Here is a 23651-nt window from a genome sequence, read left to right on the forward strand (position 1 = left end):
GTTTGCTTTTTCAATAAGAAAGAACAAATACACCACTCTTCTTTGGGAGCGAAAGATCAGCCATGTTGAAAAACAACTGAAAAATCTCTTTTTGAAGGAATCAGGAGACATCCCTACACATTGAATAGTTTGCTGATCCTGCCACAATCACTATGTTTGACCAACATTTATCTAATAGGAATGACCATCCACCTTCTGAGAGATGTCCTTAGAGTATAACCCAAAGCTGGTGAGATCTGGGGAACAGTTGGGACTACTCTCTAACTATAAGTGACACATGTCACCAAGTATTATGACATTACAATGTATATGTGCCCCATTAATGAAATATTAATTTGTATAGAGCCATATAATTATGTGACATAGAATAGTATGTATTTGCGGTATCACTCTGACCACCTCTTACAGGGCTGTTATGTTATGCTTCATTGCAGCCAATGGTCTCCTTAAACAAATGGGTCTAGTTGAGATCAGAGTCCCTGCAACCACTACTACTATATCAAGGACTATATCTACAGGGAGGGGTAAGCTATAACCAGACAGCACTAGCGCTGGCATAACATTTCTAGACCAATAGGGTCAGAACAGTAAAAATCCAAAACACCCGACCCTTCTCTCATCTGTCGCTGAAGAGTCTGGAAGCCACCATACACCTTAGACAGTTGTCCGAACTCTTGAAGGTGGAGGGCCAGCTTTAGCATAAAGTGTATGAGCACCTTAAGTACTGTGAGTAAATCAGATCACTTAGGCCTCGATGTAACTATGGAAACTAACTTGCATTTATTTATACCCTATATGTAAAATGTATCCATACTTCCCAAATGGGCCTTCTTGGGGCCAGTCCTTCTAAAGACAAAACCTCTCCATAGATATGTATAGCTAATTCAGGAATTCCAACTAAAACAACATCTCCCACTTCACTTCAATATTGTATTGTCCTTTATGAGGCATTTAGCTGCTAAAAGTGGAAAAGTTCTACAAATGTTCCAGTTGATATCTGATGCAGCCAGTTTGGGATGAATTTGTAATAAGAGTCAAAGTGTCAGGGCAAATGGCAGCAATACTTCATGGCTAAACAAAGACAAGCTTCACAGTCAAAAGAAATCATGGCACAAATGTCTGGATTGTTCTTCTAGCCTGGGAAACAAAGTGGAAATAAATGTTCCATGGCATAAATGGATCATAATCCAAGCATGGCTTTATTATGGGAAAACCTCCCAAGGCTAGATGTGTGTGTTCCTGATCAGGGATGTGTTGGTCTCCATTGTGTAATGTGTGGAAGAAAAACGATAAAAATGATTGTATCCAGCATCTTCCCAGACATATATTCCTCAGATAGGCTAGTGAAATGTAGAGAAGATATATGGTGGTCTCAATGTAATAATGTGGATAGTTTTAACAATATAAAATCATTGGTGACACCATTATCACTATACTGTATTGTTTTCCAGGTGGGGCAATGCAAATACATAATATTTCCCACAATATTAATGTATGTGAAAGAAATAGAGAGAGATTCATCAAAACTTGTCCAGAGGAAGAGCTGCTGAGTTGCCCATAGCAACCAATCAGATCGCTGCTTTCATTTTTCAGAGGCCTTTTCAAAAATGAAAGAAGCGATCTGATTGGTTGCTATGGGCAACTCAGCAACTTTTCCTCTGGACAGGTTTTGATAAATCTCCCCCATAGTTCTTATCATGAGAGATATTTCTCCCCCTTTATAAGACTAGTTTTCTAGCTGTAAAAGAAAACTTTGGGGGAATTAATTTTTACAACTATAGGGGGAGATTTATCAAATCCTGTCCAGAGGAAAAGTTGCCCAGTTGCCCATAGCAACCAATCATCTTGCTTCTTTCATTTTTAACAAGGCCTCTGCAAAATGAGAGAAGCGATCTGATTGGTTGCTATGGGCTACTTAGCAACTTATCCTTTGCACAGGTTTTGATAAATCTCCCCCATAGTCTGTTTTACACAGCATTACACACTAGCACAATGCATGGGACATGATAGTCACTACTTTTCACACCTCTCAGGTACATGTGTATTATCTATAATAGCTCAATACAAGGTTTGAGTTATAAGGAGCTACCGTATTTTTCACCGTATAAGACGCACTTTTTCTTCCCCAAAACTGGGGGGGAAAAGTTGGTGCGTCTTATACGGCAATTACACATTTGTCCTATTGCGGCGGTCCCTGCGGCCATCAACGGCCGGGACCCGTGGCTAATACAGGACATCATTATTACAGGACTGTATTAACCCTTCAGACGCGGCGATCAAAGCTGACCGCCGCGTCTGAAGCGAAAGTGACACTAACCCGGCTGTTCGGGACCGTCGCGGTGAAATCGCAGAGTCCCGAACAGCTTACAGGACACCGGGAGGGACCTTACCTGCCTCCTCGGTGTCCGATCAGCGAATGACTGCTCCGTGCCGGGATCCCCTGCATGGCCAGCGCTCTCCTTCTTCGTCATCATGACGTCGTCGCGCACGCCGTCCCGTCATACAATAGGAGCGGCGTGCGTAGCAAAGTGATGGCGGCGACAGAGAGTGAGGATACCGGGCAGCAGAGATGTTCCGGAGCGACAGGGACACCCCGGGGATGCAGCGACAGCGGTGGAGGGCGACATCCAGGGCAGCGGTGACGGGTCCGGAGCGGCAGGGACACGTGAGTATTACCTCCTATACCAGTGGTCTTCAACCTGCGGACCTCCAGATGTTGCAAAACTACAACTCCTGGCATGGCCGGACAGCCAACGGCTGTCCGGGCATGTTGGGAGTTGTAGTTTTGCAACATCTGGAGGTCCGCAGGTTGTAGATCACTGTCTTATACTTTACATTGTATTTGGTTCAGAATCTTTTTTTTCTAGATTTTCCTCCTTTAAAATTGGGTGCGTCTTATATGCCGGAGCATCTTATATGACGAAAAATATGGTATATAGAATGTCACCCATAAAAGCCTACGGATCCCTTCTCTAGCTCTATCTGCATTTTATTACAGAAGAATAGAACTTTTTTTTGTAAAGGAATCTGTAGGAAAGGAATTTGCAATCTAAGCATTGATTCGAGGGGAAAATATATAAATTTTACACCAGATCCAGATGCCTGTAGCACATCAATGTAGAATGACAGACATGGTCGCACATCTACATCTTGCACATCCTGTGCTTCTCAGCAAATAAAAACATATACACACTTGTACATATATATTTATTTATACAGTCATGGCCGTAAATGTTGGCACCCCTGAAATATTTCTAGAAAATGAAGTATTTCTCACAAAAAAGGATTGCAGTAACACATGTTTTGCTATATACATGCTTATTCCCTTTGTGTGTGTTGGAACTAAACCAAAAAAGGGAGGGAAAAAAGCAAATTGGACATGATGTCACACCAAACTCCAAAAATAGGCTGGACAAAATTATTGGCACCCTTTCATGTGATGCTCCTTTAAACTCACCTGTGGCAAGTAAATATAAAAATCAGACCTGAAAGCAGATAAAAAGGAAAGAAGTCTTTGCATTGCATGTCATTGCAACTGTTCCAAATGCTGGAGCCGGTGCCGGGAACTCATGACGACAGAGCCCTGCCCAATCATGACATCACACCCAGTCCCCTCAATGCAAGTCTATGGGAGGGGGCATGACAGCCGTCTTGTCCCCTCCCATAGACTTGCATTAAGGGGTGGGGTGTGACATCATGAGGGGGCGGGGCTATGTCATCACAAGCTCCCGGCACCGGCTCCAGTGTATGAAACTGTTTGTTCCAAACGTTGAGCAGCGGAGTACCCCTTTAACCCCTTAAGGACATAGGGCGTATCCATACGCCCCCGTTTCCAAGTCCTTAAGGACCGAGGGCGTATGGATACGCCCTGAGCATTTCCGGCCCCCGCCGCTAGCCGGAGGGGAGCCGGGGCCGGATGCCTGCTGAAATTGTTCAGCAGGCATCCCGGCATATCGCCCAGGGGGGGTCATTATGTCCCCCCTTGTACAGCCAGAGCCAGCAGGGGTGAGGTGGCACTGGTGCCACCTCACGATCGCCCTGATTCGTCGGCCGGATTCCCGGCCGACCAATCAGGGCGCCTGCTGCGGGTGTCACTCCCGCAACCCGCTCCTCTTCCGGAGGACGTGAGCGGGTGCGGGCAGAAGACCCCGGGTGCTGGGGACCCCGATCCCCGGCATCCCTGTTGGGATCGGGGCCCCAGGAGCGACGGCGGGACTGACCTGTTCCCTGAGCAGCAGCAGGAGGTGAGTGACAGGGCATGCTGGGAGCTGTAGTTATGCAACAGCAGGAGGCAGACCACCACAACTCCCAGCATGCCCTTATGGGCATGCTGGGACTTGTAGTTTTGCAACAGCTGGAGGCACATTCTTTCTATGGAAAAGTGTACCTTCAGCTGTTGTATAACTACAACTCCCAGCTTGCACAATCAGCTAAAGTGCATGCTGGGAGTTGTAGTGGTGCATCTGGTGGTTGCATAACTACAACTCCCAGCATGCCCGTTGGCTGTCGGTGACTGCTGAGAGTTGTAGTTTTGCAACAGCTGAAGGCACACTGAGTTAAGTAGCAAACCAGTGTGTCTCCAGTTGTTGCATAACTACAATCCCCAGCCAATGTAGTATGCCTCCGGCTGTTGCATAACTACAAGACCCAGCATGCCCTTCCGCTGTCCGTACATGCTGGGGGTTGTAGCTTTCGCAACAGCTGAAGGTACACTGGTTGCAAAACACTGAGTTTGTTACCAAACTCGGTGTTTCACAACCTGTGTGTCTCCATCTGTTGCAAAACTACAACTCCCAGCATGCACTGATAGACCGTACATGCTGGGAGTTGTAGTTTTGCAACAGCTGGATGTTTCTCCCCCCCCCCCCCAATGTGAACGTACAGGGTACACTCACATGGGCGGAGGATTACAGTAAGTATCCGGCTGCAAGTTTGAGCTGCGGCAAATTTTCTGCTGCAGCTCAAGCTGCCAGCGAGAAACTACTGTGAACCCCCGCCCGTGCGACTGTATCCTAAAAACACTACACTACACTAACACACAATAAAATAAAAAGTAAAAAACACTACATATACACAAAACCCTACACAGCCCCCCTCCCCAATAAAAATGACAAACATCTGGTACGCCACTGTTTCTAGAACGGAGCCTCCAGCTGTTGCAAAACAACTATTCCCAGTATTGCCAGATAGCCACTATCTATCTAGGCATGCTGGGAGTTTTACAACAGCTGGAGGCGACCTGTTTGGGAATCACTGGCGTAGAATACACCTATGTCCACCCCTATGCAAGTCCCTAATTTAGGCCTCAAATGCGCATGGCGCTCTCACTTTGGAGCCCTGTCGTATTTCAAGGCAACAGTTTAGGGCCACATATGGGGTATCGCGGTACTCGGGAGAAATTGGGCTTCAAATTATGGGGGGTATTTTCTGCTATTACCCTTTTTAAAAATGTTAAATTTTTGGGAAAATAAGCATTTTAGGTAAAAAAAAAAACAACAATTTTTTTCACATATGCAAAAGTCGTGAAACACCTGTAGGGTATTAAGGTCCACATTACCTTGTTACGTCCCGAGGGGTCTAGTTTCCAAAATGGTATGCCATGTGTTTTTTTTTTTTTGCTGTCCTGGCACCATAGGGGCTTCCTAAATGCGGCATGGCCCCAGAGCAAAATTTGCTTTCAAAAAGCCAAATGTGACTCCTCTTCTGAGACCTGTAGTGCGCCAGCAGAGCAATTTTCACCCCCATTTGGGGTGTTTTCTGAATCGGGAGAAATTGGGTTTCAAATTTTGGGGGGTATTTTCTGCTATTACCCTTTTTAAAAATGTAAAATTTTGGGGAAACCAAGCATTTTAGGTAAAAATTTTATTTTTTTACATATACAAAAGTCGTGAAACACCTGTAGGGTATTAAGGTTCACTTTACCCCTTGTTACGTTCCCTGAGGGGTCTAGTTTCCAAAATGGTATGCCATGTTTTTTTTTTTGCTGTCCTGGCACCATAGGGGCTTCCTAAAGGTGACATGCCCCCCAAAAACCATTTGTCGCTCCTTCCCTTCTGAGCCCTCTACTGCACCCGCCGAACAATTAACATAGACATATGAGGTATGTGCTTACTCGAGAGAAATTGGGTTTCAAATACAAGTATACATTTTCTCCTTTCTACCTATTGCAAAATTCAAAAATTGGGTCTACAAGAACATGCGAATGTAAAAAAATGAAGATTTTGAATTATCTCCTTCACTTTGCTGCTATTCCTGTGAAACACCTAAAGGGTTAATACACTTACTGAATGTCATTTTGAATACTTTGGGGGGTGTAGTTTTTATAATGGGGCCTTTTATGGGGTATTTCTACTATGAAGACCCTTCAAATCCACTTCAAACCTGAACTGGTCCATGAAAAATAGCGAGTTTGAAAATTTTGTGAAAAATTTCAAAATTGCTGCTGAACTTTGGAGCCCTCTGGTGTCTTCCAAAAGTAAAAACTCATAAATTTTATGATGCAAACATAAAGTAGACATATTGTATATGTGAACCCCAAAAAAATTATTTTGAATATCCATTTTCCTTACAAGCAGAGAGCTTCAAAGTTAGAAAAATGCAAAATTTTAATTTTTTTCATCAAATTTGGGGATTTTTCACCAAGAAAGGATGCAAGTTACCATAACATTTTACCACTAAGTTAAAGTAGAATATGTCACGAAAAAACAATCTCGGAATCAGAATGATAACTAAAAGCATTCCAGAGTTATTAATGTTTAAAGTGACAGTGGTCAGAATTGCAAAAAACGCTCCGGTCCTTAAGGTGAAAAAGGGCTCGGTGCTTAAGGGGTCAAGCATGTTTTTTTTTTCTATTCTCCCCCCCCCACCCCAACAGTATATGATTTTTTTACGCTAAAAAGTCTTTTTTTTTAAAAGGTAGTGTCCACCAAAATTGAGGGTTCTCCACAACATGGTTCTGGTACAGCTATGTTATTGTATGTGCTGGATTTTATTTATTTTACTTTCCATCTCTATAGCCCAGTGTGTGCTGCAGTTTTACAACAATTTACGCCGTTTACATTATTAGATCTGTATCGGAAAACAGGATTTGCTTCAGCTTGTTCCTGGAGTTTGAGCATGACCAGGATATTAAACATAAAAGGCCCTCATTTACTAAGAGTGGAGTGTAGGATTTATTTTCCATTGCATTTACTAAGAGTGTTGTGTAGGTTTCTTTGTGGGTTTTATTTCCCTACAATTTATTTCCCACAGTATTTACTAAGGTTTTCCTACATTTTCCACTTTCCCTACACTTTTTTTTTTTTGTTACACATGCTCTGATCTGTAGAGTTTTTCTCAGCTCAAATCCACCATACTTTATGTGGAAACCTTAGTAAATATGTTGGGTTTATGTGAAAATGTCGGGAACATGTCCCTTTTCGGAGACCATGCCCCTTTTCCTGGCGACCACGCCCCTTTTCAGTTTTCTTAGCAAAAATGGAGAGTTAATCGGGGTTATTTCAATTCTGGCGCAGACAGAATTTCTGGCACAATGCGACAGAATCTGGCGCCCAACCCGACAAAACATGTCGGGTTTGCAATAGTAAATGAGGGCCAAAGGATTTAAATAGTGAAGGTCAAACATGTTCCTATTTTGCTGGAACTGAAAAAGTTAAACAGTACCAATGTGACCTCTGATACTCTGAACACCATAATCTTATTTTGGGTGATTCTAAGTTCCTTTATTTCCATCTAAAGTGCTTGGGGGGGGGGGGGGGGGGGCTGCTGTATGTATTATGTGAGTGTAGGGTAGTCGATGGGGCTTTAATGACTGAGGCTCCTAATCTGACCATTACTTTGGCTTCCCCACTCACTACATGTATTCATCTCCATGTCAAATCAATAAAGACTATTGCAGTGACCGTCAGCTACTTCAGGTAACTACATTTGCTCATCGTTCCATGTAAAGAAATACAATCCAGACAGCGATTTATTTGTATACAAAAATATATTATATGAGAAAAAGCTTCATTCCATTTGTCTCAACTATAACATTACAAATTATTTTATCATAAAAGCATTTTAAATTACAATAAAGCAATGTGTAGGTAAATGTACAGTCAACTGTATCTTAAAGTATTAAAAACAAATCTCAGTTCTACAGCCATGCAGCAGGTTCATATGCTGGAGTGACAGCAGTATGTAGATACTGTGCTATATGTAACGCTACTTCATGGGGACCGACAGTGTCCGGTGTCATTACAGACATCACATGGTATGACCAGTCATACAGTGCGTCACATGCCTGCGAGAGGAAAGAAAGACAGAAGTGAACATATGATGGAAATATACTGTAGAGGTGCGTTCACATTGTAGGATACATGAGAAGCCAGCAGTCACGGGCAGGTGCAGCGCTAAACCTTTACAGAGGAAATTACACTTGGATGACCTCAGAGTACATGGGAATCTGAAGGCTTGTGACAAAGACACCTTCTGTCACACCAGCAATAGTCTACACCAGTGGTCTCCAACCTGCGGACCTGCAGCTGTTGCAAAACTACAACTCCCAGCATGCCCGGACAGCCTTTGGCTGTCCGGGCATGCTGGGAGTTGTAGTTTTGCAACATCTGGAGGTCCACGGGTTGGAGACCACTGGTCTACACCATGCAGATAATTTGCAGCAATACGTTCTTCTGGGGTATGAAGTTTCAAAAGCCAATGGAGGGTGAGTGTGTAAGCATTCAGTAACAGGACAAGCCATTAGATTGTTAAAGGGGTTATCCAGGAAAATTTTTTTTTATATATATATACATATACACACACCAACTGGCTCCAAAAAGTTAAACAGATTTGTAAATTACTTCTATTAAAAAATCTTAATCCTTTCAGTACTTATGAGCTGCTGAAGTTGAGTTGTTCTTTTCTGTCTAAGAGCTCTCTGATGACACCTGTCTCGGGAACCGCCCAGTTTACAAGCAAATCTCCATAGCAAACCTCTTCTACTCTGTGCAGTTCCCGAGACAAGCAGAGATGTCTGCAGAGAGCACTGTTGCCAGACAGAAAAGAACTCAACTTCAGCAGCTGATAATTATTGAAAGGATTAAGATTTTTTAATAGAAGTAATTTACAAATCTGTTTAACTTTTTGGAGCCAGTTGAGATATATATAAAAGTTTTCCTGGAATACCCCTTTAAATGGGCACGATCAGATTGAAAAACTTGTTACATGTTGTACATTCTGCCAAAACATCAACCTTTCCAATATACTTCATAAGAACATTTTATTGCCTTTTTATACGAATGCAACATGGGACACAGGGGGGGGGGGGGGGGGGGATGGACTATTGTGGTAATGTGCAGACAAGGCTAAATATCATTTAACTTACTTGCAAGTGTTCTGTCAAGATCTGCAATGAAATCTTCCAGTTCTTTTGTATCCCCAAGTTTAGCTGTGGGTAGAAGACATTCTTATTACAATGCAAACACCTACAGATTACAGACTACAAAACACTGTAAGTAGTCACAACCACCTATTATTTAAAGAGTAACTGACACCGAACTAAACTTTTAACATAGTGTTCCTTATGTTATTATAAGACACTGCTATTTACTTGCTGTTAAAATTCTCAACCTTTATATGTTTTTAATGTGATTGAAAAAATGGCCACTAGGTGGCTCTGTTCATTTCCCAAACAGTTCATTTGGGCTCCACCCGGACTTGCAGAAGCCCAAACTTAGGAAGTGCGTGCCAGGCATGGTGAGGCTTCAGTGACGTTGCAACAAACAAATGAATAATCCAGCTCACCCTCCCTAATATCCAGTGCATGGACCGGTGCCCAGCAAGGCATCCAATGTTGAGGAAAGAATGTACGGAGGGTCCAGCACTTCGTTGCAAGCAGCTTTATTGAAGATACATCACACCATAAAAACGACAGACATGTTTCGAGCGCATGCGCTCGAAACATGTCTGACTGTCGTTTTTATGGTGTGATGTATCTTCAATAAAGCTGCTTGCAACGAAATGCTGGACCCTCTATTTTTTTTGTTTTTTTTAGGGCAGGAGGGGTGTCAGGAGTAGTTAGTGAATATAATCTGAGTTAGTTTAGAAAATATGGCTTGATGACAGGTACTCTTTACATTATATGTATAGTGAAGGCTGGATCACTGGCATATGTTAGAATACCAGAAAAATGTATGCCGGCATATATCCGTGTACCTGTTGTGGGCCTTCTGACTTTAGTGGATGAAAAAGTCTACTAGTGTCTGCATTCAGTTATGTGGGGCTCCAAAACCACACACTTATGCTTTTAAGTCCCACCAAAAAAACAAAACAAAAAAAACCCTCAGACTATATTCAGCCAATACAATTCTACAGGCCCTTTGCAGTATACTCTCTAGTCACATCACAGTGTACACCAGCGATGTTCAGCCCAAATGTGATGGAAACTCAGCAAGTTCAAGTTTTGTGCTAAAAATTTCAATACAAACGTCCGCTCTGTACCAATAGAAAGTCTGAACTCACGTATTACCTTTTCGTGGAGTCTCTGCTGGAGAGGAGAGGGTTGGAGAAGACAGTGTTGGAGAATTTAGCTTTTCATCACTGAAACTAAAACTGTTTCTACAGAGTGAATCTGCACCTGTAACAGAAAAACAACACTAAGTAAAAAAGTTTGTATATTTAAACAATATAGCTCAAAAAGTTGATGAAAAGGCAGGAAAATTATACATTTGCAAGGTATGAAAAGATTTATCAATTCATTAACATACCGTGTAATATATATATATATATATATATGTGTGTATATATATATATATATACACACACACACACACACACACACACACACACACACACACACACACACAACAAAACCAGTGCAGCACTCTGTTTTCAGTGAAAAAAAGTGAATTTATTCCATCAGAAAATGTGACAAAGCAGCGACCTTTCGACCCTCTCCAGGATCTTTCTCAAGCGACATTTCGATCCTCTCTAGGATCGAAACGTCGCGGCTTTGTCACATTTTCTGATGGAATAAATTCACTTTTTTCAATGAAAACGGAGTGCTGCACTTGTTTTGTATTTTTTAGGGAAGCCTTGGAACCTTTGGACTTAGTTCCTCTTCAGTAGCTTGCACCAAGCACCTATACTTTTTACCCTTGGGAGTGCTGTTTTTTGATTATATAATTTTTTTTTTCCCAGTTATAATGCTTTAATAGTACATTCCAGGCAAAGCAAATTTTTAAAATTTTGTGGGCTGGTTCGTGCGTCCATGATACTTTTTGGTTTAATGTATATCCCTCTTCTCAGGTTTTGCATTAGGAATAACATAACAGTCAAGGTTTCTAGACTTCAGACTACCAAAACCTCAGGGATTTCATCACCAAGGAAATGACCAGCCTTATATGTGGAGGTTCGTTTCTTGGTGGTAAGCACGTTATTACTTTATTTATAGTTTATTTCCTCCAAATTAATACATACAACACATCACTATTAAACCCAACCCCCAATGTTTGCCTATCCTGCGCAATGTATCCCAAACAGGTTAAAGATCTTTCTAGAAGATAATGTTTGCACATATTGTGTATTGACTTTTCAGTCACTGCCCTTGTCCCTATTCCAGCACAGCCAAAGCAAATGGACCTATCTTTCTACATAGGTCACAACAAGAGATACTGCAAGTTATCGACATCCAGCTTACGATAGAGCAGCCAGAATATCACCAGTTTGTTTTCCAGCTTCAGAACTTTCCTATTGGTTTAAAGTCGTGTTTATCTTTTGCTCTGTGAATATGTCTTCATATTATCTGTTCTATTAAATCATTTACAACCTCCCCATGGTAAAAACCATTGTTTTTGTGGAGTGGAGACACTGTATATTCCCATTCAGAAGTTGGCAAAGCACGAAGGAGCCTCTACATACGGCCACCACAGAGGCGCAGTAAAAGCCTCGCCACAAGTTAGGAAATATTTCTACAGTTGTAATTAGATTTATTTTGAGACTTCAGACATGAAGAAGCTGAACCTGGGTTTGTTCAAGTGTGGGCATTATGGAAACTCAGTTTCTATGCTCCAACATACTTTGAAACATTTTATGTAGTGTATGGCCGTAGACTAGAGATGAGAGAACTTCCAGTAATTCGATTAGTCAAAAACTTCTCGGCTCAGCAGTTGCTGACTTTAGCCTGCAAAAATTAGTTCAGATTTCAGGTTCTCCGGTGGGCTGGAAAAGGTGGATACAGTCTTAGGAGACTCTCTCTCAGGACTGTATCCACCTTTTGCATCCTACTGGAGCACCTGAAAGCTGAACTACTTTCTGCAGGATAAAGTAAGCAACTGCTGAGCCGAGAAGTTTGTAATGAATCGAATTACTGGAAGTTCACTCATCTCTACCGTAGACGATAATACTGCAGCCACCAATGTTTTCCAACACTGGCCGGTAAGGTAATGGTTAAACACATTTTTCATCTGTGTTGTAGGTATCTTATAGATGTTTACATGGATGAAAGGGACTTACAGCTGGTTAAAGGAGTACTTTGCCCCTAGATGTCTGATCATCTTTCCCCGCCCCCATCTCTCTTGCAGCACCCGCTTGTCATCAGCTGCCCGGAGCGATCTTCGCTCCGGGCAGCTGATGATAAGCGGGTGCTGCAGGAAAGATTGAGGGGGGTCCCCAGCAGCAGGATCCCTGCGATCAGACATCTTATCCCCTATCCTTTGGATAGGGCATAAGATGTCTAGGGGCGGAGTACCTTTTTAAGGAAGCCCCACCCCTAATCAAGTAGTACTAGAGGACTTGAAGAGGAGACAAAGCAAACAAGTACCATGATCTTGGATTAATGTCCCATACTCTTGTTTGCAAACATTGTACAGTATGGTCTATAGAGAGTGGATCCCGGCCTAGGTTCTCAACGCAGATTAAGCCAACCTTGGCCGGGTCCACTTTCTCCAGATGTGGGCAGCCCCTATGGTATGTATGCCCTTCGAATTATACAGTTTTTACTTTGCATGCAAAGAAAATGGCTTTTATTTTTAAAGGCTATTAACATGTCTGCAGAAGGATAAAGAGTAGAGTTTATATAGAAGAATACATTGCCCAGGATCTGTGTATAAATGCTATCTAAAATGTATATAAGTGTACCCAGAAAAACCCCACCCGATTAACCAGAACAGTATAAACCACAAAGGGAACTATGATCTGTTATTTTATTTACATACAACATATTGAAGCTTACAGATGCAAAAAAGACATTACGCCAATATACAAACAACAGCTGACATGACAACTAGAACAAAGCAAAGCCAAAACATTTCCTGTGGGTTACCATGCACATGCGTGGCAGACGCTGCACGTGTCACCGACAGTTACAAGGATCCACAACATGTGCTACTTCTAAGGACGTCTCCAACACAAGGGTATTGTTCACAAATGGCCGACTTGATACAGAAGTTTGAGCGTGTCCCATTCATCTGTATGCATTTTGTAAAATGTATATGCACTTGCTGCAGAAATGTATGCAACCAATCTGAGGTGTGTGAACCCACCCTTATGGAGACCTAGCAACAATTCACTTGTCCGATCCAGACAGAATTGTTTATATTTTTAGGTGGTGTAAATACGTTACTCTTTATCAAGAGCCAAAAAGCTAATTCAGATCATGAATATATAGGAGGCAGACACCGTTCTCCTCATGTCCCTCCAGAACAGAGACAAGTCATAAAAGACTGAATAATAACCATGTGATGAAAGATGCCATACTCCAACCTGCTGATCCTTGTGTAGACAAGACCGCTGAGGATCTACCTGTATGAGGGTGCCTTCACACCACGTTTTTTGCAATACAGTTTCCGTATCAGGTTTTTGATGAAAAACGCGTGTACAAATTTCAACACGTACACAGTTAAAAACCGTATACGGTTTGAAAAATTTCCGGTTGCATGCGTTTAAGAAAAAAACGTATACGTTTTAACTTTTCACTCCATTTTGAATAAAGTTTCACTTGTTTGATTGAAATTCCAAGAAAAAAAAACTGTGCAAAGTCAAGAACCGTATGGTGAAAGCCGGATGGAACCGTATGCACCTATGGTTCTGTACAGTTCCCATTGACTACCATGTTAAAAAAAAGCGTATACGGTTTAATTACACCGGGACCAAAAACCGTGGTAGACTATGGGAAAAAAAAAACCTGACAAAACCGCACTGGATGCAAAATGGACACAACCTGATGCATCTTTTGGTATACGGTTTTCAATGGAAAGTCAATGCATACGGTTTTCAATGTGGTTCCATGCGGTTTTCACATAGAAAACATACACGGGAACTGTATTGCAAAAACGTGGTGTGAATGCACCCTGACATAGTCTGTGAGCTACGGTAAGAAGCAAACCTGTAACCAGGGAAAGGAGAACTGGATGACTACAAAAACAAATAGTACATAGACCAAGTAATTCAATATGGTGGCCATAGGGTAGACTGCAGATTGCACACAAAAAAAAAAAAAAAAAAAAATACAGCAGAATTCACTGATCTATGTGGCCAATGGTTGCCATTCACCAGAAAGAAAACACAATGGGGGAGATTTATCAAAGGATTTAGACTTTTTCCCTGTCTAAAATTGTCGCACAGAAAGTCACAGTCTAAATACGTGCGACTTTTGAGACTCTCTTTAGAAGATTTTTAGAACATGATGCATTCTAGTCTATTTTAGACGGAAAAATGGTGCTGAATTTATCAATGGCGACTTTTCGGTGAAAAGACGCATCGGGCGAAAGTACGCTGAAATGTCAGACCATATTTAGATGTAAATACAGTACAAATCATAGATCCTGAAGTCTGCGTGCAGAATTTATCAACAGCTGTGCGACTTATTAGGCGCACAATAGACCGGCCTTACGCTCTGTAGGTTTGTCTATATTGATGCGGAAAATAGACAACTTTGATAAATCTCCCCAATATATTTTCCCTGCACAAGCCTTTTGTCTTTTGTCTACCTCTTACCTCCATGTTGGCTGATTCGGAGGGGGATTCTAGGCTGATAACTGGCTACATATATTATAACATGATGGAGCTAAAATGATATAAAGCTTCCAAGGGCGGCATGAAGAGTCATGAAAGCAGGCAATCCGAATAGGACTATCACTTCTTGACTTCTTTTCCAGACTGGAGTTTTATTTTATAGCTGAAGCCAGACACAAGACACAAGACCTAGCCACAAGGTTGAGCATTTCACAATGCAGAGCACCAGACAGGACCCTTGTCAGCAAGTTCATATCCAATATCTAAAAATGAGGTTTCTATAGCACTTTTGTTTCTTCTAGGGTGTGGATTCAGTTATGTTTATTCTTTATCAAGAGAAACACTTTATCACGTTGTCATGTAGCCCTTTATCTTGGAACACAATATTTTACTTTATAGATATTAATTTAAATCAACTGGAGCCAGTTTTACTTCTACTAAAAAAAAAAAAAATCTTAATCCGTCCAGTACTTATTAGCTGCTGAATACTACAGAGGAATTTTTTTTCTCTTTTTAGAACACAGTGCTCTCTGCTGACATCTCTGTCTATTTTAAGAACTGTCCAGAGTAGGGCAAACTGTTCTGGACAGTTCCTAAAATGGACAGATATGTCAGCAGAGAGCTCTGTGTTCCAAAAAGAAAATATTTCTTCTGTAGTATTCAGCAGCTAATAAGTACTTGACAGATTAAGATTTTTTTTTTTTTATAGAAGTAATTAACAAATTTTTTTAACTTTCTGGCACCAGTTGATTTAAAAAAAAAAAAAAAAAAAGTCTTCCACTGGAGTACCCTTTTAGGGAATCTGTCATCAGTATCACCCCCACACACCTGTTGGTACAGCCTTGTAATGTGGGTGAAACTGATAAAAATAATACTTACCATGGGACTTACCATTCCTTTTTGGGTGGCAGGCTTGGCACATGAGCGGCACTCCAGTGGCACACTGTCCTCACAACTTCTGCTTCCTTACTCAAGTCAGTTGCAAACAGGCTTGCGCAAGCATCAGCCATAATGTCAGGGTGCTCCTGGAGTGCCACCTGTGTACCAAGCCTGCCACAAAAAAAAAAAAAAAGAAGCAGATAACGGACAAGCAGAGCGACGGATAGGGCATAGGTAAGTATTATCATCAGTGTCAACCCCACGGGTGCAACTAAAGACAGTTTTTCTTTAAGGTACATCAATATTGGAAAGATGTCAGCTGGATACCCATAGAATTACTAGAAAATAAAAAATAAAATAAAAAAAGTCTACCAACTTGGCAGTGGTATGGAATCCTTTTGAATTTCAGTATTGATACAGGGGTGTGGAATTATTATTTTTTTTAAACTACTTTTTAAAAGTAATCTACCAAGTGATTGACACAATAGAACAATCTACTTGTTCCTCATGACAATCCACTTGTCTAGGCCAATTTTAGTTTTTTCCTCCTCGCGCAATAATAACCAGAACTTTTTCATCTACAGATCCATACGATTGCTTGTTTTTTGCAGGACCAATTGTACTTTGTAAGGATACCTTTTATTTTTCCATAACATATGCTCGGAAACAAACAACAAACAAATATTGGTGAGGTGAAGTTGAAATAAAAAAAAAAAAAAAAAATTATAAAATAAGAAGATCATTTTGTACATTTGGTGGTTTTCTTTTTTTTTTTTTTTACGCCATTTACCTTGTGGTCAAGCTGACATGTTATTTTGATACTTTAGGTCGCCTGATTACAGCAATACCAAATTTGTACAGTTTGTCACATTTTTACTAATTAAAAAAAAAAAAATCTGACCCCTGTAACTTTTTTTTACTTTTTCGTATACTGGGCTGTATGAGGGCTTATTTTTTGTGCTATAATCTGTTTGTATTGGTACCATTTTGGTATTGATCTGACTTTTTAATCGCTTTTTAACTTTTTTCCTGGAATGTTATAAAAAAATTGCAATTCTTTGGTTTGGTATTTTTTTTTTATTTACATCATTCACCGTACGGGATATATAATGTTATATTTTAATAGTTCAGACAATTACGCACGCGGCAATACAAAATATGTTTATATTAGCGGCGGCCCCCAGCTACTGAAATCAGTTGGGGACTGCTGTGTATGGAGCGGGCTCGAGTCAGGAGGTCCCTCCATACACACTTAACGCCGCCGCACTTGTCGGGGGCTTTAAGGTCCACCCTGCTTGCCCGAAGCAGATCTAGAGGCCTGAAAAATTCACCTGCCCGGGCCCAGAACTGCATGTCCCGGGTGTCGGACAATAGGATTTCCACATCCCTGTTGATATGATAAACAGTTTAAATGATCCTTTTTCTTAATGGAAAGAACATAGACAGACAGGCTAGAGGAATTGGCTCTACAGGTCATAAGAAACCGAAAGTTAATCCTAGAATTCCAGTAGGGAAAAAAAAAAAAACACTAGAACAATTAAAAAAAAAATTGTCCACACAAGATGGAAATGCTGTGGATTCACGCAGATAATAGCAACTTGCCTACTACTGTATGCTGCTCGGACTAAGATATCACAGAACTTATCTACACTCGGATGCCTTTCCAAGAAGAAATGTACCTGTTTGCAGATTTTAAAGTCTGTAACATGTCAAATTATATATTTTTTTTAAATTATCAATGTTCATCTCTTAAAATGAAGCAGTGAAGTCTACATGTACTATGAAGATTTTTTTGCAGCTTCCCTAAGAAATCCACAGCAGATGGATGATGGAGAGCGTTTATACTCCTCTTCAGTCCTTACATATAATCATATAGCACATTGACCATAAGGGACAGTTTATACCATGGACCTCCTGCCACCTCTCCATTCACCCCAATAATGTCACCTGTACAGATGCTCACTTTCTGAGTCGCTGATTCCACTGTCGCTGATGCTGGCACTACTCCTCCTCTTCATCGTCTGCAGATGTTCATCATATCGGAAACGTCTCTTGTTGAAAGGTGAGGAAAAGTCTTCTAAGACGGCATCAAATTCACACAGCACTTCATTGAGATCATCATCTTCAATAAAGGTAGCTGAAGGAAAACCATACATTTTAAGTTACATAGAAACATATTCATGCGTCGGCAGATAAGAACCATTTGACCCATCTAGTCTGCCCAATAATCTGAATCCTATCAATAGTCCCTGGCCCTATCTTATATGAAGGATAACCTTATGCTTATCCCATGCATGTTTTAACTCCTTCACTGTATTTGCAGCAACCACTTCTGCAGGAAGGCTATTCCATGCATCCACTACTCTCTCAGTAAAGGAATACTTCCTGATATTAGTTTTAAATTAGAGGGGCAAAGGTTTAAGACTATGTCCTCTTTTGGTAGTTTTTCTTTTAAATATGCTCTTCTCCTTTACCGTGTTGATTCCCTTTATATATTTAAAAGTCTGAACTCTCTCTAGAGTATCTATATCCTTCTGGAGATACGGCCTCCAGTACTGCGCACAATATTCCAAGTGAGGCCCCACCAGTGTTCTGTACAGCAGCATGAGCACTTCTCTCTTTCTACTGCTTATACCTCTCCCTATACATCCAAGCATTCTGCTAGCGTTTCCTGCTGCTCTTCTATTACATTGTCTTCCTACCTTTAAGTCTTCTGAAATAATTATTCCTAAATCCCTTTCCTCAGATACTGAGGTCAGGACTGTGTCAAATATTCTATATTCTGCCTGAGGGTTTTTACGCCCCAGGTGCATTATCTTGCACTTATCCACATGGAATTAAGTTTACTGATAACTACCTTACGCTTACAATAGAATGCATCCTTTGGATTTGTCAATGACATTCTGTTCCTTTCTAGGATAGTCTACTATAGCAGACATACTCTTAGGCTAGGTTCACACTGCAGAATTTCTGCCAGAGATCGAGCTGGCGGAACTAGGACCGAGCAGACTGCATTTCTGCTCCCATAGACTGCAATGCATTTCTGGGATCTTTTGGGACATCTGCTCAGAAATACAGTGCCATCTATGGGAATGGCAATGTAGTCTGCGCGATCCTACTGCCGCCGGCTCGATCTCCGGGAGAAATTCTGCCTTGAAATTGCACAGTGTGAACCTAGCCTTAAAGAGTAGCTCCCACCATCTTAAAAAAAAAATAAAAAAAATTCTGTCCTACCTATTGCTAATCTATCCATAACCCCATCCCTGCCTTTTAAAAATTGTTTCCTACCTATAAATGTCTTTTCAGCTGCCGGCCGTAGCTCTGCCGGAAGCAGACTTCCCCAACAGGCTGGACGCCGACTTCAGCCCTCGCCTCATCTATGCTGCGCTCCTGCCGGGAGCACACATACATGAGCTGCCAGTAGCATGGCAGGCTGCTCCTGGGTCTCCTGCTCCCTGTTTAGCAGATCATGTTCTACCAGGGAGGAGGAGCATAGGAGCATCGCCATCCTGCCGAGCAAGATATCCCTGCCAGGGGTGGGGACGGGCTGCGTGTGAGGACAGTGAGCCAATGCAAGCAGCCCCGGCGTTCGCAGCACTCGCTCCTGCCTGTCTAATTGACAGGCAGGGAGCGAGTGCAGGCTGACTGAATTAGGACCGATTGTCCGGCCAGCATTAGGCCTAATTCAGTCACATCACACCAGGCTGCAGCCAGCCACTAGGAGGGAGACCCCTAGTGGCCGGTTTTCAAATGTAAAATAAAAGATTTTAAACAAAAAATAAATAATGGAAATATCTCAGAGATATGTTGTAGTACATAAGTACTACAACATATCCAAAAAAAGTTTGGTGGCAGTGCCCATTTAAGGGTCTATTCACACGGCTATTCACATGGAATCAACGCCATTCATACGGAGTGCGGAATCCCATAGAAGTCTATGGGCTTTAATTTGAGGCGGAATTCAGCAAGCGGAAATTCTGGCGTGTGAATAGACCCCAACACAGAAGTCGGCTTGTCTGATGTAGAAACAGTACAGGCTGCCACCGTGCACGTCTTGATAAAGAGCTCAGTCCAAGCTAGAAACGCGTTGAAAGTGCTTTTTAATCTAATCTTTTATGTCTACCTTGATGGAATAAAGAAAACCTTTTATTTGGAGAAGCGCCTGTTTTTGGAGATTATTCTTTTTAAACTACTAAATTTTACTATTGCCTGCCGACTTCCTTGGATGATCGGATGCTCCAGGGCTGCTGACCCGCCACTGATTTGCTGATGTAGATGTTATGCTCTGAGCATAACCAACTCTGGTGAGCACATTTTAATTGAAAAAGCTCTGCCTGCATTTATAATGCTAATACACTATGATCGCGCTCCTCTTTTCCTTTGTCTCTTCAGTGCATCTGGCAATACAGACTCTGGTTTTGCTAATGCATAAGCTTGTATAGTGTAAAGCAATAGGGGACATAAAATATAACATCTTAAGGGGCTGTGATAGGGCGGCTATTCAGCAGCATAGACTGCACAGCTATGACTGGGTCGACACCTGGGAGTTTGTAGGTAGAGCCTTTGCTTCATACTTTTATAGGCTAAACACATTGGTTGCTTTTTGCACTTTATGCATTTTAAAATAGAAGTATGTAGGAGTCTACAGCCTTGGCATTTAGTGTCATATCTAGACACTATACGACCCAGGTTATAGTAGATTTCCGAAAGAGGCACACATCCTACAAACCACAGAGTGAGTCACAGTCTATAGTGGTTCCAGTAATGCTGCGGGGCTGCGCTCATGTCATATTAAGACTATGATTAGTTTTCAAGACTTTCCCCAGACTGGGCCTGAAACAGTCATAAGGCTAGAAAAGAACTTGTATGGGTGACTTGGCAGCACCAGGGATCTCTTCCACTGTGGGTACTCCTCATAATAGGGCATTAGCTGAAGGCTGAGAACAAAGGGCAGAGAAAGCCTCTTTAGGAAAACACAGCTCTGCACTTTATGGGAAGCTCCCAAGACACATTGAATAGCACATCTGCTGGGACAGAAGAGCGGGCTCCTCGCTCCAGGGACAGGTTAAAGCTACACAAAGAGCCAAATAAAGAGCTTTGACAATCTGATAAGGATGAGCATCCTGTAGGATAGTACAGGAATACAATGGTAAGACAGTGAGATCGCCTCATTCACCAATACATTTCGCTATGGGCACAAGCTATTTCTTGGTAGGAGGGGGAAGCAGAACATATCCCTATAGGAAGGTTAAAGGAACAGCCGTCACATTTGGTTTAGCCAAGTCACCAATCTTTCATGGCTTAGGATGGTGCCACATTGTTGGCTACAATAGAATCACTCTATACTGTAGATACCGGTTACTATGCCCACAGCCCAGTATATGGGGTTAACCCGTTAGACTACACATCCCCATCATATACCTGGGGAACCTTCATGACAAGAACAAGTCTGCTAAACAGTCAGTAGTTGGAGGTCTGGGACATGACAATGCTTTAACTCCCTAATGACGCAGGACGTATATTTACGTCCTGCGCCAGCTCCCGCGATATAACACGGGGTCACGTGGTGACCCCGCGTCATATTGGGTCAGTCCCAGCGGCCATTAACGCCGGGACCCGCAGCTTATACCAGCCATCACCGATTGCGGTGATGCCCGGTTTTAACCCTTCAGACACGGAGATCAAAGTGCGTCTGAAGTGAAACCAAAAGCATCCCAGTAGCTCAGTCGCGCCCACCACGGTCACATAGTGGCATCCTGAACAGCTTGCAGGACACCAGGAGGATCCCTACCTGCCTCCTGCGTGTCCGATGGCCAAATGACTGCTCCGTGTCCGAGATCCAGGCAGGAGCAGTCGATTACACTAATCAATGCCATGTGAATGCATGGCAGTGATCAGTGTAGGAAATCAGTGTCTGCAATGTTATAGCCCCCTATGTGGGCTATAACATTGGGGGGAAAAAAAGTGTTAATAGATGTGATTTAATCCCTTCCCTAATAAAAGTCAGAATCACCCCCCTTTTCCCATAAAAAAAAAAAAAAAACAACTACCGTATGTAAATAAAAATAAATATAAAGATATATGGTATCACTGCGTCCAAAAATGTCCAAACTATAAAAATATATCATAAATTCCAAAGTCCAAAATAGCATATTTTTGGTCACTTTTTATACCATTAAAAAAAAATGAATAAAAAGTGATCAAAACAAAAACAGCACTGATAAAAACTTCAGCTAACAGTACAAAAAAAATTAGCCTCATACATCCCCAAATGCTGAAAAATAAATAAAAAAGTTATAGGGGTCAGAAAATGACATTTTTTTTAAACGTATACATTTTCCTACATGTAGTTCTAATTTTTCAAGAAGTACGACAAAACCAAACCTATATAAGTAGGGTATCATTTTAACCGTATGGACCTACGGAATAAAGATAAGGTGTCGTGTTTACAAAAAAACCACTGCGTAGAAAAAGAAGCCCCCAAAAGTCACAAAATGGAATTTTTTCTTCAATTCTGTCACAAAATGATTTTTTACCCCGTTTCGCTGTAGATTTTTGGGTAAAATGACTAATGACACTGCAAAGTAGAATTGGTGGCACAAAAAATAAGCCATAATATGGATTTTTAGGTGCAAAATTGAAAGAGTTATGATTTTTTTTAAAGGTAAGGGAGGAAAAAAATAAAACGCAAAAACTGAAAAACAGAGTCCTTAAGGGGTTAAAACTATGGAGAGACACAAGCTTCAGAGTGCAGGGGCACATCCATCCAGCCATGGGATACCCACCATCAGATAACTCTATCTTGGCATGCCTGGCAGACTGTAGTCACTGGTTGGCACAGACCATATACACATCACACACGGGTTGGGTGGTGGGCAGCAGAGAGCAGATGCCAGGGCACCATCTCCATAGTATAAGCAGTGCCCTCCCTATAAGAGACAAGTGGCCATCAGTAGCCCCGGGCAGCAGTGTACCCCGCACTCACCTCTCCGGGAGCTCTTCACCTTAGGTGACTTCATCCCCGCGGTAAGTGACAGTTCTCCTCCGGTACTATACAGATCCCAGGTGAAGCAATAAGCGGACACTTGTCGGTGCCTCCTCCGCTCTGAACCCCGCACTGCTCCGTCCCGCTCTGCAGCGATCAGCGCCCACTACTTCTTATATGCTCTGCGGCTGGGGGCGCTGACGTCAAGGTGGGCGGGGCCAGACTATATTCCATTCATGAATGTCACCGTGATGTGGAGCCTGCGGCTTCTTTCGTCTACCGCTAGAGGGCGCTGACAACTACATAGACCTTCAGCCTTACTACAGTATACTGCTAGAAAGACGTGTACAGACGGATCAGCCATAATACTGCACCTGTAATAGTGTGTAGAACCATATTGTGCCAGAAAGACGTGCAGCATGGGCTCCACCAGACTTCTGGCACCAGGTATGTGCAGAATTTATCACAGTAGACCGAATAAAACATTTGGCTTGTATAAAGGTTTGGGCATCCTGTCAGTCTGGACTTAGAACCACTTTTTTTTGGCAGAAATCATATCCTCTATTTTTTGTACCCAGCTTACAGTCTGTATGTATTTTTCTTTATGGCATTCTTCTCTCACTTATCCTTACAAAACACATCTAGTCAAAACATTATGGAAGAAACTACCCAAAGCACCAACATCCAAAGGGCATCTGAAAATCCATATCCTGAGTCTGACTGGTTGCAATGGACTTACCAGGTACGACTTAGGCTACGTTTCCACTTGTTTTTTTTCTCTGACATTTTTTGGATA

The 23651-nt window shown here is 41.9% G+C and overlaps 1 protein-coding gene and 1 long non-coding RNA gene across 2 annotated transcripts; one reads left to right on the plus strand and one right to left on the minus strand.

Moving 5' to 3' along the window:
• Positions 1-1943: 1943 nt before the first annotated feature.
• Positions 1944-12160, plus strand: LOC130355389 (uncharacterized). The gene is made up of 3 exons (XR_008888499.1): positions 1944-2033; positions 11287-11404; positions 11600-12160. It is a non-coding gene; the product is annotated as an uncharacterized LOC130355389 (long non-coding RNA).
• Positions 7969-23014, minus strand: RGCC (regulator of cell cycle). The gene is made up of 5 exons (XM_056555462.1): positions 22856-23014; positions 17834-18007; positions 10508-10615; positions 9365-9427; positions 7969-8284 (listed from the first exon to the last, which is right to left on the minus strand). Exons 1-5 carry the CDS (start codon positions 22887-22889, stop codon positions 8277-8279), a joined length of 387 nt encoding a protein of 128 aa, XP_056411437.1. The 5' UTR covers positions 22890-23014; the 3' UTR covers positions 7969-8276.
• Between the last annotated feature and the right edge of the window lie 637 nt (positions 23015-23651).

Source organism: Hyla sarda, chromosome 2 (assembly GCF_029499605.1).
Source record: "Hyla sarda isolate aHylSar1 chromosome 2, aHylSar1.hap1, whole genome shotgun sequence".
NCBI classification, from domain to species: Eukaryota; Metazoa; Chordata; class Amphibia; order Anura; family Hylidae; genus Hyla; species Hyla sarda.

Excerpts from the sequence above, each read along its gene's own strand:
- RGCC (XM_056555462.1), bottom strand. The coding sequence starts at position 22,889 with ATGAAGTCACCTAAGGTGAAGAGCTCCCGGAGAG. Across the intron at positions 18,008-22,855 it reads GGTGAAGAGCTCCCGGAGAG|CTACCTTTATTGAAGATGAT; the intron begins GTGAGTGCGGGG and ends GTTTTCCTTCAG. Across the intron at positions 9,428-10,507 it reads AGCAGAGACTCCACGAAAAG|CTAAACTTGGGGATACAAAA; the intron begins GTAATACGTGAG and ends TTCTACCCACAG.